Here is a 16113-nt window from a genome sequence, read left to right as displayed (position 1 = left end):
CAGCAGCTCCTCACCTGCCCTGTCTCACCCCAGGTGTGTGCTGGGCTCACGGTCAGCAGCTCCTCACCTGCCCTGTCTCCCCCTGGGTGTGTGCTGGGCTCAGGGTCAGCAGCTCCTCACCTGCCCTGTCTCCCCCCGGGGGTGCTGGGCTCACGGTCAGCAGCTCCTCACCTGCCCTGTCTCCCCGGGGGTGCTGGGGCCACTACTCTCCAGCGGTCCCACCCTCTCCCTTGCCCACTGTGTCCACAATTCCGTTCTCTACGTCTGTGTCTCCATGTCTTCCCTGCAAACAGGTTCATCAGTATTTTTCTGCATTCTGTATGCATGTGTTAACGCATGTTTCACGTTCTGTTTTGCCTCTGTATATCCTGCAATGTCTGGTCATGTCTTTTGCCCACTTTCTAATTGGACTCACTTTTGGGGTGTTTTTTGTGCTAGTTTTTAACTTTGGAGATTTGAGAATTCTTTATATTCTAGATAATAATCCATTGCTAGATATGTGTAGATATGTGGTTTGTTAATAGTAAGTGTGTTAGACACTCAGTCGTGTCCAACTCTTTGCTGTCCCTGGCCTGTAGCCTGCCAGGCTCCCTGTCCCTGGGATTCTCCAGGCAAGAATACTGGAGGGGGCAGCCATTCCCTTCTGCAGGGGATGTTCCTGACTCATGGATCGAACCGAGGTCTCCTGCCTAGCAGGCAGATTCTTTACTGTCTGAGCCACCAGGGAAGGTGATAGTCCATTCTTAGGTGGTTTGTTAATATTTTCTGCCAATTTATAGCTTGCCTTTTTAATCTTTTTAACAAGGTCATTTGCAGAACAAAAGTTTTTAATTTTGATGCGGTTCAGTTTATCAATTTTTCATTTTAGGATTAGTGCTTTTGGTGTCAAGTCTAAGAACTCTTTCAGTTCAGTTCAGTTCAGTTCAGTCGCTCAGTCGTGTCTGACTCTCTGTGACCCCATGAATCGCAGCACGCCAGGCCTCCCTGTCCATCACCAACTCCTGGAGTTTACTCAAACTCATGTCCATCGAGTCAGTGATGCCATCCAGCCATCTCATCCTGTGTTGTCCCCTTCTCCTCCTGCCCCCAATCCCTCCCAGCATCAGGGTCTTTTCCAATGAGTCAGTTCTTCACATCAGGTGGCCAAAGTATTGGAATTTCAGCTTCAGCATCAGTCCTTCCAATGAACACCCAGGACTGATCTCCTTTAGGATGAACTGGTTGGATCTCCTTGCAGTCCAAGGGACTCTCAAGAGTCTTCTTCGACACCACAGTTCAAAAGCATCAATTCTTCGGCACTCAGCTTTCTTTACAGTCCAACTCTCACATCCATACATGACCACTGGAAGAACCATAGCCTTGACCAGACGGACCTTTGTTGGCAAAGTAATGTCTCTGCTTTTTAATATGCTGTCTAGGTTGGTCTCAACTTTCCTTCCAAGGAGTAAGCATCTTTTAATTTCATGGCTGCAATCACCATCTACAGTGATTTTGGAGCCCCCCAAAATAAAGTCTGACACTGTTTCCACTGTTTACCATCTATCTGCCATGAAGTGATGGGACCAGATGCCATGATCTTAGTTTTCTGAATGTTGAGCTTTAAGCCAACTTTTTCACTCTCCTCTTTCACTTTCATCAAGAGGCTCTTTGGTTCTTCTTCGTTTTCTGCCATAAGGGTGGTGTCATCTGCATATCTGAGGTTATTGATATTTCTCCCGGCAATCTTGATTCCAGCTTGTGCTTCCTCCAGCCCAGCGTTTCTCATGATGTACTCTGCATATAAGTTAAATAAGCAGGGTGACAATATACAGCCTTGACGTACTCCTTTCCCTGTTTGGAACCAGTGTGTTGTTCTATGTCCAGTTCTAACTGTTGCTTCCTGACCTGCATACAGGTTTTTCAGGAGGCAGGTAAGGTGGTCTGGTATTCCCATCTCCTTCAGAATTTTCCACAGTTTATTGTGACCCACACAGTTGAAGGCTTTGGAGTAGTCAATAAAGCAGAAATAGATGTTTTTCTGGAACTCTCTTGCTTTTTCCATGATCCAGCGGATGTTGGCAATTTGATCTCTGGTTCCTCTGTGTTTTCTAAAACCAGCTTGACCATCTGGAAGTTCATGGTTCATGTATTGCTGAAGCCTGGCTTGGAGAATTTTGAGCATTACTTTACTAGTGTGTGACATGAGTGCAATTGTGTGGTAGTTTGAGCATTCTTTGGCATTGCCTTTCTTTGGGATTGGAATGAAAACTGACCTTTTCCAGTCCTGTGGCCACTGCTGAGTTTTCCAAATTTGCTGGCATATTGAGTGCAGCACTTTCACAGCATCATCTTTCAGGAGTTGAAATAGCTCAACTGGAAATCCATCACCTCCACTAGCTTTGTTCATAGTGATGCTTTCTAAGGCCCACTTCACTTCACACTCCAAGATGTCTGGCTCTAGGTGAGTGATCACACCATCGTGATTATCTGGGTCGTAAAGATCATTTTTGTACAATTCTTCTATGTCTTCTTGCCACCTCTTCTTAATATCTTCTGCTTCTGTTAGGTCCATACATTTCTGTCCTTTATCGAACCCATCTTTGCATGGAATGTTCCCTTGATATCTCTAATTTTCTTGAAGAGATCTCTAGTCTTTCCCATTCTGTTGTTTTCCTCTATTTCTTTGCCTTGATCGCTGAGGAAGGCTTTCTTATCTCTCCTGGCTATTCTTTGGAACTCTGCATTCAAATGGGAATATCTTTCCTTTTCTCCTTTGCTTTTCACTTCTTTTCTTTTCACAGTTATTTGTAAGGCCTCCACAGACAACCATTTTGCTTTTTTGCATTTCTTTTCCATGGGGATGGTCTTGATCCCTGTCTCCTGTACAATGTCACAAACTCTTTACCTGACCTTAAATCCCAAAGAGGTTCCTTTTTTTATTTTTTCAGAAAGTTTTATATTTGACATTTAAAGTTAATTCTTTGTAAAGGATTTGAAGTTTAGTTTAAGTTTCTAACACTTCTTGCTAAGAAGGCTGCGTTTCTGCCGTTGAATTACCCTGTGGCTTTGTCAGGCAGAAGTCGGGCAGATTTGTGTGTATTTAAGTCTGGGTTCTTTATGGTTCCGTTTATTTATGTGTCTAACCCTGTTCCAGTACCATGCAGTCATGATTCACTGTAGCTATATAAGTCTTGAGATTGAATAGACTGAGTTCTCTCATTTGATTATCCTGTTACAAAATTGTTTTTGCTATTATGCTTCCTTATATTCCATATAAATATTAAAGTAATACTTATATAATATACTATATATAATTATATAATAATCTAATATAAATATTAGAATCATTTTTTCCCTCCCCTGCCACACACCTGAAATTAAGAGAACATTGTAAATCAAATGCACTCCAAAAAATGTTTAAAAATAAAAATAGTTTAATCACCCTGGGAAAAAAAAGAAGGTAGTTAAAGTTCAGCATTGCAGACATGGTATTTTACCACTTTTGTAAAATATAAATGCATTATAATTTAATTTTCTCTCTCTCTCCCCTACTCTCTCCCTCTCCCTGAACCATTCTCTACAAACCCTTTGCTCTCTGTTCGATCTACAGTTCCCAGCATATTTTTTGGCATGTAGTTGGAGCTCAGTGGCATATGTGATACATGTAATAAAATACCTAATGCTTACATGCCAGTGGTTGATTTAGTCATTTCTTATATAATATCTCACTTAATCACTGGAGAAAGATTCTATCATTGTTTTCTCTTACGTATGAGGAAACTGAAGCCTGCTGCTGCTGCTGCTGCTAAGCCGCTTCAGTCGTGTCCGACTCTGTGCGACCCCATAGACGGCAGCCCACCAGGCTCCCCCGTCCCTGGGATTCTCCAGGCAAGAACACTGGGGTGGGTTGCCATTGCCTTCTCCATAGAATCATTTTTGTTCTACAAGATATCTTGTTGGAACTTGATGGAAATTGCATTGAATCAATTCTCAATTATCAAATACCAACTTGGGAAGAACTGACATCTTTAATCTGTTGATTCTTTTAGTCCACAAACATGTCAAATCTTCCACTTGTTTAGATATCCTTTGAGTTCCATCGGCATTTTATAGTTTTCAGGATATAAGTTCTGTACAGATTCTGTTCTGCTTACTTTTAGTATTTAATTTTATTTTGAGAAATTTTAGTTGTATTTTTAATTTTGGTGTTTTCACATTTTTATTGCTAGTGTGTGCAGATCTATTTGTGCTTTTGTATGCTCATATCTGATGACCTTGTTAGGTCTTTTCTGGCACCAGCCTGGAGTGGAAGGGGGGGTGCCTGGATGTTAGCGTGCGGGGTTGAAGGTCCGGCTCTTCCTGTGGTCTCTGTGGACAGCACACGCGGGGGGAGGTGACGGTTTGTCGCCGTCTGTAAAGGACAGTTGTCTCCTCCCTCCTTGATCTTCCCCCATCACCCGGCTGTGTGATGGGATCAGAGTAAACGCCGGCCCCCGTTACAGTCAGGAAGGGCGGGGTCTTGGCTCCCACTTGACCTGGGTTGGCACGGGTGCGGTGGGACCACAGTGGTTTTTTTCCTATGGTGTTTTTCTAGACTAGAGCCGTTGTTGCCTAAAAGCTTTTTGTCTTGGCGGGCTGCTCCTTTCCTGGTCCTTTGCCTAGAGAGAACAGGCTTCGCTGGATTGTTTTTGTCTGCATTTGTTTGTGTTTCTAGGTGGCTGGATTCCTTAGTGTTTGCGATACATGAGGCGAAAGGAGCCTCGGGAGACTCACCCCTGTACCATTCTGTGGGTCCCACGGTCCCCTGCCCATCTGCCATCTACCTCTCAGGAACTTAGGCTTGGCTTAGAGTTTCCAGAAACGTGAGCTGCACGGAGCGGGGGCTGTAGGAAGGCGCCGTGTGCTCTGTCTTCTGGGAGCCCGGCCATCACAGGTTTTGACCCCTGTTCCCTGTGATGTCCTGGGGCTGCAGGTTGCGTCTGACTCCCAGGGGTGCAGTCTGAGCAGGAGACATCCAGGCCTCTCTGAGAGCCTGGCTCCTGCCTGTGCCGTGTCCGGGGCGGGGACGACTCAGTCGGGCTGCTCGTTTGTCCCTCTTTCATCGTCCCTCTCGCCCTGGACCGGGACTCTTCAGACTCAACTGAGCAGCCAAGAGGTGGCTTCCTGGACAAATTTCTCTGAGCCACTTAATGACACCATTTTTGTCATTGCTGTTTAGTCACTCAGTCGTGGCCAACTCTTTTGCGACCCCATGGACTGTAGCCCACCAGGCTCCTCTGTCCATGGGGTTCCCCAGGCAGGAATACTGGAGTGAGTTGCTATTTCCTTCTCCAGCGGATCTTCCTGACCCAGGGATCGAACCTGCATCTCCTGCATTGGCAGAAGGGTTCTTTACCACTGAGCAACCAAGGAAGCCTGAGACTATTTTAGAGCCCAAATTTTCCCACAAAAAACTCTACATGTGGTTGCTTATAAGGCATGCTTAATAAAGTACTCGATCTTACTTATTGTTCAATAACTATGTTTTTCCCCATTATTATGACTACTAAAGTTCCTTTAAATAAGTACCCCTAGCAAATAAGAAATCCTAAATTTCAGGGACTTTGAACTTTACAGGTCCCAAATCTTTTTCAGACCCACTGTTATAACATGCATATAACGCACCAAGTGCTTACATAATGTTAGCTCATAGTGGACATTCAGTGTCTGTTAGCTGCTTTTTCTTTTCTTTTTACTTTTAAATGTTGGCCGTTTGTTGCGTTGAAGCCTCCAGTAGAGAGAATATATCCTCTACTGCTCAAAAACACAACCTCTGGTGTCAAGAAGCTTACATATAAATCTCACTCTGATACTTAACAATTGTGAGACTTGGGCAAGTTATGTGACGTCATTCTGACTTGGTTTTCTCACCTGAAAAATGGGAACAATAATAGCATTTACTGAGAACCAAATGAGGGAATGCTTCTGAAGGTATCAGAAGCGTATCTTTAGGTACACACAAACTCAATGTTGGGGTTTTTTGTTGTTTTTGTTTTTTTTTTACTATGCTACACCAGTGTCTTTGAGAAAGTTCCTTGGAGTCAAGGACTATGTCTTGTTGAAGTCAGTATCGTTAGAGCCTAGCGTAGCGGTTGATCCCTAATAGGCGCTTAAATGTTTCAGTGAAAAGGCGTAGTCCAGGCACACCTGTTTCATTGTGCCTCTTCTTGTTGCACTTTGCAGGTATGTATTAAAAAACACATTCAAAAAATTTCAAAAAATTGAAAGTTTGTGGCAACCTTCTGTGGAGCAAGTCTGTTGGTACCATTTTCCCAAAAGCATTATTTTTAAATTCAGTTTTGTGTGTTGTTTTTTAGACATAACGCTAGCTTCCCAGGTGGCGCTAGTGGTAAAGAACCAGCCTGCCAGTGCAGGACAGGTAAGAGTCGCAGGTTCAGTCCCTGGGTTGAGAAGATCCCCTGGAGGAGGGCATGACAACCACGCTGGTATTCTTACCTGGATAATCCCGTGGGCAGAGGAATCTGATGGGCTACGGTTCATCAGGTTGCAAAGAGTTGGACACGACTGAAGCGACTCTGCGTGCACACACATGAAGGGTAAACCTAGCGTTTTTATGTATTGGGAAATAAAAAAACTGTGTGACTGGCTTTCTTGAAGTGGCCTGGAACTGAACCCACAGGACCTCTGAGGTATGCCTGTCGTGAATTAAAGCCTAAAGTGAAGTTGCTCAGTTGTGTCCAAGTCTTTGCGACCCTATGGACTATAGCCTGCCAGGCTCTGCCGCCCATGGGATTTCTCAGGTGAAAATATTGGAGCGGGTTGCCGTTTCCTTCTCCAGGGGATCTTCCCGACCCAGGGATTGAGCCCGGGTCTACCGCATTGCAGGCAGACCCTTTACCAGCTGAGCCACCAGTACTGAATTAATTTACTAGAGATGAAAATCTTGGAAGCAGCATAATAATTTCTGACTAGTGGCGTTTCCTTGGTTCATAAAATTTAACTTTGGGAAAAAGGTTCATTTTCTGTGTTTTTTGATTTAGCCTCAGCCCTTGCCACTGTTGGGCCGCCTACAGAACTGATGACTTCTGAAGTCACTGCCAGGAGCTTTATGGTTAACTGGACTCACGCCCCCGGAAAAGTGGAAAAATACAGAGTCGTGTATTACCCTACCAGGGGCGGAAAACCGGAGGAGGTAATAAGGAGACGGTGTTTTCAAACCACTTATTCTCAAGCTCTCAGGTTTTGTACAGTAGTGAAGATAAGACAGAAATGGATGTATAAGGAGATTATTCTGTCACAAGCATTTACAGTTGTCGGACTGAATACATTTCCATGTGTCCAGGTTGTTCTTCTGTCTCGAGCTTATGGTATTTACGTCTTCTCTTATTTCCATCAAAGAACCTGCAGAACTGGTCATGAATCCATTTCTAACACAACTTACACTGACTTAACTTTTATTTTTATTTTTTGTAATTTAAGAAATGAATGAGTTCTAAGGCTAAGGGAATCAGTCATTAATTATCTGGCCAGAGCCCCCTTTGCTATTGATGTTTTCTTTCTACTTTGGGAGTGGTCTGAACTTTCTGCCTTAAGGAAATCTGTGTGTTCCACATACTGTGGTCATGTCATCCTTCAAGGTTTGGATTTCCTGGGTGTTTGTGGAGATCAGTGCAAATGAGAAGGCATCGTGAAGCATCCGTGACGGACCCCTCTCATGAGTTGGCCGTCACAGTAGAGAACTTCTATTGCCAGATGACTGAGTGGCTCCCATTGCCTAATCTGTGATACAGAAATTCACAGGAAATATGATAAGATGTGATGAAATCTCCCTCTTTTTTCTGACGTTCTAACCTTTTATTGTTCTAACCTCTGACTGGCCTCAGCGTGTTTCAATTTTCTTCTGCATTATGGCAGGATTTATGTGTTAGATTCTAGAGATTGTATCATCCAGACTAAGAAAAAAAAACAAACCCAAATCACAGTGCTTCCAATAGCTCTGTCGTTTTCATGACTAACAAGCCTTTTAAATGCTGCCCAAGAGTCCATGGAAAAATACCACATGTCGACCGTTTCTAGGTGGATGTGATTAGCATAGCAATTAGCTTAGGAATGACACGGTTTCATTAGCTGTGACCTAGAAGGGACTCTTGGACATATTCCATGGAAGGTGGGTCCCATCATGTGAGAATTCAGGGAGAACTGACTGCCATGGTGGAGAAGGATGTGGTGCAGATAAGAACACGTTTAATGAAAAGTGCTTGCTGGAGGTATTTTTGGTTTTTGACTTTCAGTTTGCATGTGAGAAATTCCACTTTCTCATTCCTCGAACTGTGCTTTAAACAGGTGGTGGTGGACGGACGCGTATCTTCCACGGTGCTAAGAAACCTGATGTCTCTAACTGAATACCAGATAGCAGTCTTTGCAATATATGCTCACACAGCTAGCGAAGGCCTGCGGGGAACCGAAACCACACGTGCGTACTGAATTCTGTGCCCTCTTCTGACTCTGCAGAGCGCTGTTCAGGCGGCCTGGCCGTGCGTACCGAGCGCTGGGCCATGCTGTGTTCGCAGGTGCCATACGTCGGGAGGGAGACTATAAAACTCGGGTGCGTTTAGGAGAGAGAAACCTTAGTGATGGAGAGTGCAGAATGCATTTACTCATGTAATGAACAAATATGTAGTGAATGCCTATTGTAAACTAAGCACTGGGCTTGAGTTTGTCAGAAGTAGAGAAGAAGGTCTAGCTCTCCTGCTCAGTAGAAGACTGGGGAAATATGTTACATCTGTTTTCATTGGAATATCACTGTAATTAAAATTTATGAATACTAGTCAGTCATTCCTTACCTGGGAAAGACCACGGTCACCAACATACACACATGCACACACATGCAGAGAATCCTGGGAAAAGATTATCTTGAGAAACTTGATTGCACACTCATTTAGTTATTTCAGACATTAATTGAATTCCGAGTACATGCCAGTCAGTATGCAGAATTGGTCTGTCTCTGATAGAACATAGCAATGTAAACAACTCCAATAACAAGGTACCAGGCATTGTGACAACCACATTCCACATCTAACACATTATTGGATTTATTCCTGAAAACAGTAAAACAAGTGTTAACAGTCCTGCTTTCTTTTAACTTTTTATTTTATATTGGAGTGTAGCCAATTAACGATGTTGTGATAGATTCAGGTGGACAGTAAAGGGACTCAGCCACGCATGTACATGTATCCTGGTTGGTGGTGGTTTGAGTTGCTAAGTCAGGCCCAACTCTTTGCAGCCCCATGAACTGTAGCCCGCCAGGCTCCTCTGTCCTTGGGATTTCCCAGGCAAGAATCCTGGAGTGGGTTGTCCTTTCCTTCTCCAGGGGATCTTCTCAACCCACACATATATCCATCACCCTCTCAAACTTCCCTGCCATCCAGGCTGCCACATAGCATTGCAATACTCTTGCTTTGCAGAAATATTTTTGCAGCAATTTCTGCCCTTGAGGAAGTTCTAGTCTAGCCAGGGAGAGAATGCAGACCAAGAACTTGCAAACCAGCTTGTGCCATGAAGTGCTATAGGCACGCCAGTGGCACCTGTGGGCAGAGTCCGGATTTGACAGTGTGCTGGGGAATCTAGCAGGACCTGCAGTTGATTTTGAAAACAATGTTTCATAGTTTTTGCTGTCATCTTTTAAGCTGGGAACTTGCAGTTTATCCTTAATCCCTTTCTCCCCACTTCTCCAGTATGGCCAGTCTTATTTCTTGATTATTCTATTTGTCTCAAACCCTGTTGTTACCGATAATCACTCTCCTCACTCTCTCTGATTGCATTGATGGGTGTTTGTTCATTCATGTATCTGTTCAGCCAGCCGCCTATTCTGTCGCTTAGGAGGTGACCCAGCAGCTAGTTTTAGTGGCTGCCGTGGGTCAGACGCTGTGCTTGGTAAGGGATGTAGAACGGTGGTCAGAAGAGTCTCCCTGCTCTTGACTGGCCCCAGAGGAATGTGACCGTCGCTATAATAAGACAGAAGAAACTAAAAAATGTCACTTCTGCTTTTAAACATTCGTTGTATTTACCTTTCCCCAAAGGGCTTATGTGGCTGTGTGAACAGACTCAAGGATAGTGTTGTGATAGTTTCAGGAGGACAGCAGAGGGACTTGGCCATGCATGCAACCGACCCATTCTGGCTCCTGTAACGCTGAGTAGCCTTCCCTGTGCTGCCAGGAGGTCGGCACTGGTCGCCCGTTTAAGCACAGCTGAGTGTGCATGTGGGCCCCACACTCCCCGCCGGCCCTTCCCCGGCCTGCCCCGCCGGCAGCCAGCAGTTTGTCCTCCAGCTCTGCGAACGCAGAGCCTGTGTGTAGGGATATCATGTGATTCAAGACGACGTTCACTTGTAGAGCCTGAGCTGCAGACACCCTGACGTCAGAAAGCACGCTGCTAAACGGCTGACCGTTAACACGTCTCCCCTTGCAGTTTCTTTACCCGTAGCTTCCGACCTTGAGCTGTACGACGTGACGGAGGACAGTCTGAGGGTGCGATGGAACCCCGTGCCCGGAGCGTCCGGGTACCTGATCCTCTACGCTCCCCTCACGCAGGGCCTGGCCGGGGATGAAAAAGAGGTAACTGCCTGCTGCCTGCTGGAGTCCTAGAATCTTTGGCTTCCTTAGCATTGGGGTTTTTTTTGTTTTGGTTTTTTTTTTAATATAAAAATGTAATGTATAAAATTTAGAAAAGTCACATTAGCCAAAGAAAATAATCACTTGTAAGCCCACCACCTAGAGGTAACCATTGTTAACATTTAGTTAACATCTTTTTCAACGCATTTTTAACACAACCAATGGGAATGGTTTTGTAGTTTTCCTTATAATTTTTCTTTTGCTTGTTGTGAATATCTTTGATACCGTTAAATCATATTTTATAAAGTAATTTAAACAACTTTATACTATCCCATTGTTGGTTTGTACCAGTACATGTTTAATTAATCTCATGTTAATTAGGACATTTGGATAATTTGCTATATAAAAGAATTCCCTGGTAGTCCAGTGGTTAAGGCTTGTGCTTTTACTTATAGGGTCCAGGTTCAAACTCTGGTTGGGAGATCCCACATCCAGGCCAAAAGGAAAAAAAAAAGAAAACAACAAAATAATTTGCTATATAAATATACTTTTGGGACTACTTTTAGCATATAAATTTGTATGGTTATCTGATTATTCCCTTAGGATATTCCTAAAAGTGAAGTTTCTTTTCGCAAAGATTATGCAAATTATTAAGGCTTATACTAGGTATTACCACATTACTCTAAAGAAATTTTATATATAATTTGTATTGCTCTATGCAGTTCACAAATGATTGTGATAGCCTTATGTACACTGACTTTAAAAAATTTGTTTTACTAATTTGAGAGATATAGAGAAATACGGGTTTCCCAGGTGACTCAGTGATAAAGAATCCGCCTGCCAGTGCAGGAGATGAGTGTTTGATCCCCGGGTCAGGACGATCCCTTAGAGAAGGACATGGCAACCCCCTCCAGTGTTCTTGCCTGGAGAATCCCGGGGACGGAGGAACCTGGTGGGCCACAGTCCACGGGGCTGTGACAGAGTCGGACACGACTTAGCAACTAAACAGCAGAGCAGTGTATCTGATGGATGTAGGTTTTTTTGCATTTCTCCCATTTTTAATGCTGACTCTTTGAATCATAGCTTTCAGTCCTCATTTTTAACTTACAGGGAACAACCACTGCAGTGTAGCTATACACGGAAGAGAGCGGAGACGCCGTGACTGCTGGGAGTGTTGAGTAGGCAGGTGGAGCGAATATGAGACGGGGTGCAGAACTCGGCGCTTTAACGTTCTCTAAAACCGCCTCTGGTGACTGAATTCTTTAGGGCCAGGAATATGGTGATTCTAGCGTCAAGAGTAGAATCTGGGTGACGTGTATTCTTTCTTTTCCGAGGCTTAGACAGGTTTTGGCCACTTGGATTTAGTGTTGATCTGAATTTTTTGGTGGAAGGGAAACTTAAAAATGGTGCTAAAATGACAGTCCGCTTTACCAGGAGAGAAGAAAATAAAAACGAGGACCACCGGGCCACATTCAGTACCCTGTCGTTGTTCTGTGCTGCACTTGGTGGCTCAGGCGTGTCTGACTCTGCACCGTGGCTGGAGCCCGCCAGCCTCCGCTGCCCGCGGGCTTCTCCGCAGGAATGCGGAGTGGGCAGCCCGTCCCTTCTCCAGGGGCTCTTGCTGACCCAGGAGTCGGGCCCAGGCCTCCCGCCCCGCAGGCGAATTCTCTACCGTCCGAGCCACGGGGAAGCCTGTGCGGCGCTGTGCTCGGTCCTGTCCGGCTTTGCGACCGATGGCTAGCCGCCAGGCTCCTCTGTCCGTGGGGGTTTAGCCCAGCTTCTCTGCAGCTGTGTTGGGTCTTCACGGCTGCGGGGGCCGCTCTCCAGTGGCGCTGCGCGCTCCTCTTGTGGAGGTGCCTGTCCTGGAGCAGGGCGCTCGGGGCTCAGCCTGCGGCCGTTTGCGGCGCGCGGCCCCGGAGCACAGGTCCAGTCCTTTCGGTGCGCGGGGCCCAACACAACCGCACGTGGGGCCCTCCTGGATCAGGGCTCGAACCCGTGTCTCCTGTGTTGGCAGGTGGACGCTTCACCTCTGAAGCCCCAGAGAGGCGCTCACCAGGTTTAATTTAAAGTCTGATAATGCTACCTGTCCATGAGCTTGTGGGGACCCAGAATCACAGAATAAACTGGTGTGTCAACTGGTACAGCTGCCTTGGAGAATAATCTTAAATATCTCATCAAGCTAAAGATATACACACTTTTTAAGGTATATACTGTAGAGAAACGTCCTTCAAGGATTCTCAATGCAGGCACTTGGTCAGAACAAAATATTGTAAGCAACTGCCATGTTCATTGACAGAATGGAAAATAACTGCATATTTTTATAAAAGAATCTCATAAGGGAATTAAATAGTGTCAACTCTGTCCCTGTGTTTCAACATGGATAAATCTTGAAACCTAATATTGCCAGAGAAAAAAATTCCAAAAATGTTGTGTTGAATGGTCCATTTATGCACATCATTAAACATATACAACCATCTTTTTTTTTTTTAATGTTACACACCTATGTAGAAGTAAAGAAAAACGTATCAGTATGCACTTCAACATTAGGGCAGAGTGGTGAACAGAAAGAATGAGAAAGTTGTTTTATGTGACTATCTAGTTCTTATAGAGTATAAATAAGATCTGAAGTCAATAGGACAAAATGTTGATATCTATTAAATTTGAGTGGTGGATGCATCAGGGTTGATTATGTTATTTTCTCTACCTTAATATTGTATACACTGAGATATTTTTAAATTAAAGTTTTTAATTTGTCCATACCACTGGCAATTGTGTGAGAGGGGACAGTCTATGGAGTTATTTTTCTTCTTTCCAAAGTGGAAATAAAACTATCCCTGTCACACAGTTGTCACACAACTGAGAATGTCGGCTTATTTGACTGACCCCCAGGGTTAGAAATATCCCTGAAATCAAAAAGCGAATTGCCTATTTGGGCATCCAGTGGGTTGATCTCTTTGGAATCCTGGGAGGGGCTTGCAGTCCAGATAGACAGCCCCCTCTGTTCAATGGGACCTCAGTACTGGTCCAGTTTAATAGCACTTGAAGCAAAAATTGGGCCTCCAGTCAGAGGACTGGCGAGAATTAGGGCAGTGGTGAAGGATGCCCACGGGGCGTCCAGCTCCCAGCAGAGCAGCCTGGACTTTACTGTCTTCCTAGAGGACGTTTCTGATTCATCTCCACCCACGCTCGTCTGGGGACCAAATACTTGACACTGTTATTCTGGCTGCAGCTGCCACTTGTCCAGATGTAAAGAGTTATCCTAAAAGAGCACGCACAGTACATTCAGTTTTATTTGGCTTCACATCATCTGTTTCTAATACAAAATAACACGAGACAATGAAAAAAAAGGATGACTTGAAACCTGTTTGATGAAGGGGTTGTGAGGAGATGAAGTCTTAGTCCATAAAGTCTCACCTGTATTCAGTTGTACTCTGATCAGTGTGAAAAATGCATGTTGGCAAGCGATCTGATAATGTGTGTTCTTTACAGGTGAAGATTGGAGAGACCCACACGGACATTGAGCTGGGCGGGTTGTCGCCCAACACGGAATACACAGTCACAGTGTATGCTATGTTCGGAGAGGAAGCCAGTGACCCCGTTACAGGACAAGAAACAACATGTGAGCGGCTCCGTCACCCGGAGGAAATGCTGTAGTGAAGGCCCAAATGAGTGTGGGGATTCTGAGTTAGAAACACTGGTCTGGGTTGAAGCCTCTTAAGAGCTAATTGTCATGTAGGAAAGTGTATAGTTTATTTAGGGGAAGGAAGGGGCATTTCTTCCTGTTTTGCCACTACTAAGAGTCACACGGATTCTGGAATTGAACTTTAGCCTCCTCCAGATTAGTGGTCCCCAACTTTTTGGCACCAGGGATCAGTTTCATGGAAGACAGTTTTTCCGTGAATCAGGGAAAGGGGATGGTTTCAGGATGGCTGAAGTGTATTACACTTACTCTGTGCTTTACTTCGGTTGTTACTACACTGTGATGGCAGTGGGATAGTTGCACAGCTCCCCATCACCCGCGGGCAGGGTTCTGAGCGTCCGAGCCCGCAGGCCCTTGACCGATGAGGTCTCCGTGCGGCTGCTCCCCGGGGCTGGATGCCGCCTCAGCTCTGCGTCAGGCATTGGGTTCTGGATTCTTTGCATGCACGGTCCATAGGAGGGTCTGAGCTCCTCCGAGAGTCGACTGGGCTCCTGGCCTGGCGGAGGCGGGGCGCAGGCGGCTGCAGAGATGGGGACGGGGCGGGGTGGGCTCTCAGTGACGCCGCGGCTCCCTGTCAAAGCCCAGAGCTGGAGCAGAGTGTGGAGGGAAATGTGAGCTTTGGGATCAGAGCCTTCGACATGCGAATCCCAGCGAAAGTCACGTTGTGGGTGGGTGACAGCGGGCAAGTGATGGAGCGTTTCTGAGCCTGTAAGAGGAGGCACAGTAACCTTACGGCATGTGGTTGACAGAAGAGTAAACACAATAATACAGATGAAAGTAATTAGCACAGTCACTCAGTAGCTCTTTCCCCCATATTAAAATTAATACTTGTTTCTAAAAATGTTTGATGTCCTTCACATCTCAGACCATTATCATTATAATTAGCTTTTTAATTGAGTAAAAATTGGATATGAAAGTGTGACAGTGTTAGTCGCTCAGTCATGTCTGACTCTGTGCGGCCCCGTGGACTGTGGCCCGCAGGCTCCTCTGTCCACGGGACTCTCCAGGCAACAACACTGGAGTGGGTTGCCATTCCCTTCTCCAGGGAATCTTCCCAGCCCAGGGATCAAACCTGGGTCTCCTGCCTTATATGTGGATTCTTTACCATCTGAGCCCCCAGGGAAGCCCAAACAATTGTATTGGCAAGCCTAATTTGGGTAATGTAATAATAATGTTTTTAGGAATTGTAAATATTTCTATTTGAAAATATGATAGAGAAAATGCTGCCCTGACAAGCTCACAATGCGTTGTCACCTACCATTAAAAATAGGCATCTCTTCGTGGTGTTTTGAAGAAGATAGTGCAGGGAGATGGGGTGTCTCACATCACTCTGAACCTGGGAGGAAGCGAATAGCATGGCGTCTACAAGTGCTTCGGTCTTGAAGATTCTACTTGAGAAGCATGCAGAGACATGTGATGATAAGGAAGCTTTCTCCTCCATCCAGTTTTTATTAGCCAAGGCTGTGTTGTCTTGCTCTTCAGAGAAAGACCAATGTAATTAAAACAACAAATAACAAAACTGGGCAAGCCCAGGACAGAAAGAGGAAAATTAAGTCAAGGCAGAAAGCATCTAATGCATCACTTGTGAAAGTTGCTCAGTCGTGTCCAACTCTTTGCGACCCCATGGACTATACGGTCCACGGAATTCTCCAGGCAAGAATACTGGAGTGGGCAGCCTTTCCCTTCTCCAGGGGATCTTCCCAACCCAGGGATCGTACCCAGGTCTCCCGCATTGCGGGCGGTTCTTTACCAGCTGAGCCACAAGGGATGCCCAAGAATGCAGGAGTGGGCAGCCCATCCCTTCTCCAGCGGATCTTCCCAACC

The 16113-nt window shown here is 45.3% G+C and overlaps 1 protein-coding gene across 6 annotated transcripts in view; it reads left to right on the top strand.

Moving 5' to 3' along the window:
• Positions 1–16113, top strand: part of COL14A1 (collagen type XIV alpha 1 chain) — a 225961-nt gene that overhangs the window by 64915 nt on the left and 144933 nt on the right. For all 6 annotated transcript variants that reach the window (XM_065903379.1, XM_065903381.1, XM_065903380.1 and 3 more), the window contains exons 10-13: positions 7020–7171; positions 8323–8452; positions 10447–10592; positions 14079–14208. In XM_065903379.1, coding sequence (XP_065759451.1) covers positions 7020–7171; positions 8323–8452; positions 10447–10592; positions 14079–14208 — 558 coding nt within the window. The remainder of the gene's footprint in view (positions 1–7019; positions 7172–8322; positions 8453–10446; positions 10593–14078; positions 14209–16113) is intronic.

This window comes from Muntiacus reevesi, chromosome 12 (genome assembly GCF_963930625.1).
Source record: "Muntiacus reevesi chromosome 12, mMunRee1.1, whole genome shotgun sequence".
In the NCBI taxonomy this organism is placed as follows: Eukaryota; Metazoa; Chordata; class Mammalia; order Artiodactyla; family Cervidae; genus Muntiacus; species Muntiacus reevesi.
The sequence above is the reverse complement of the archived record's forward strand: the minus strand, read 5'-3'. Positions and strand labels throughout refer to the sequence as shown.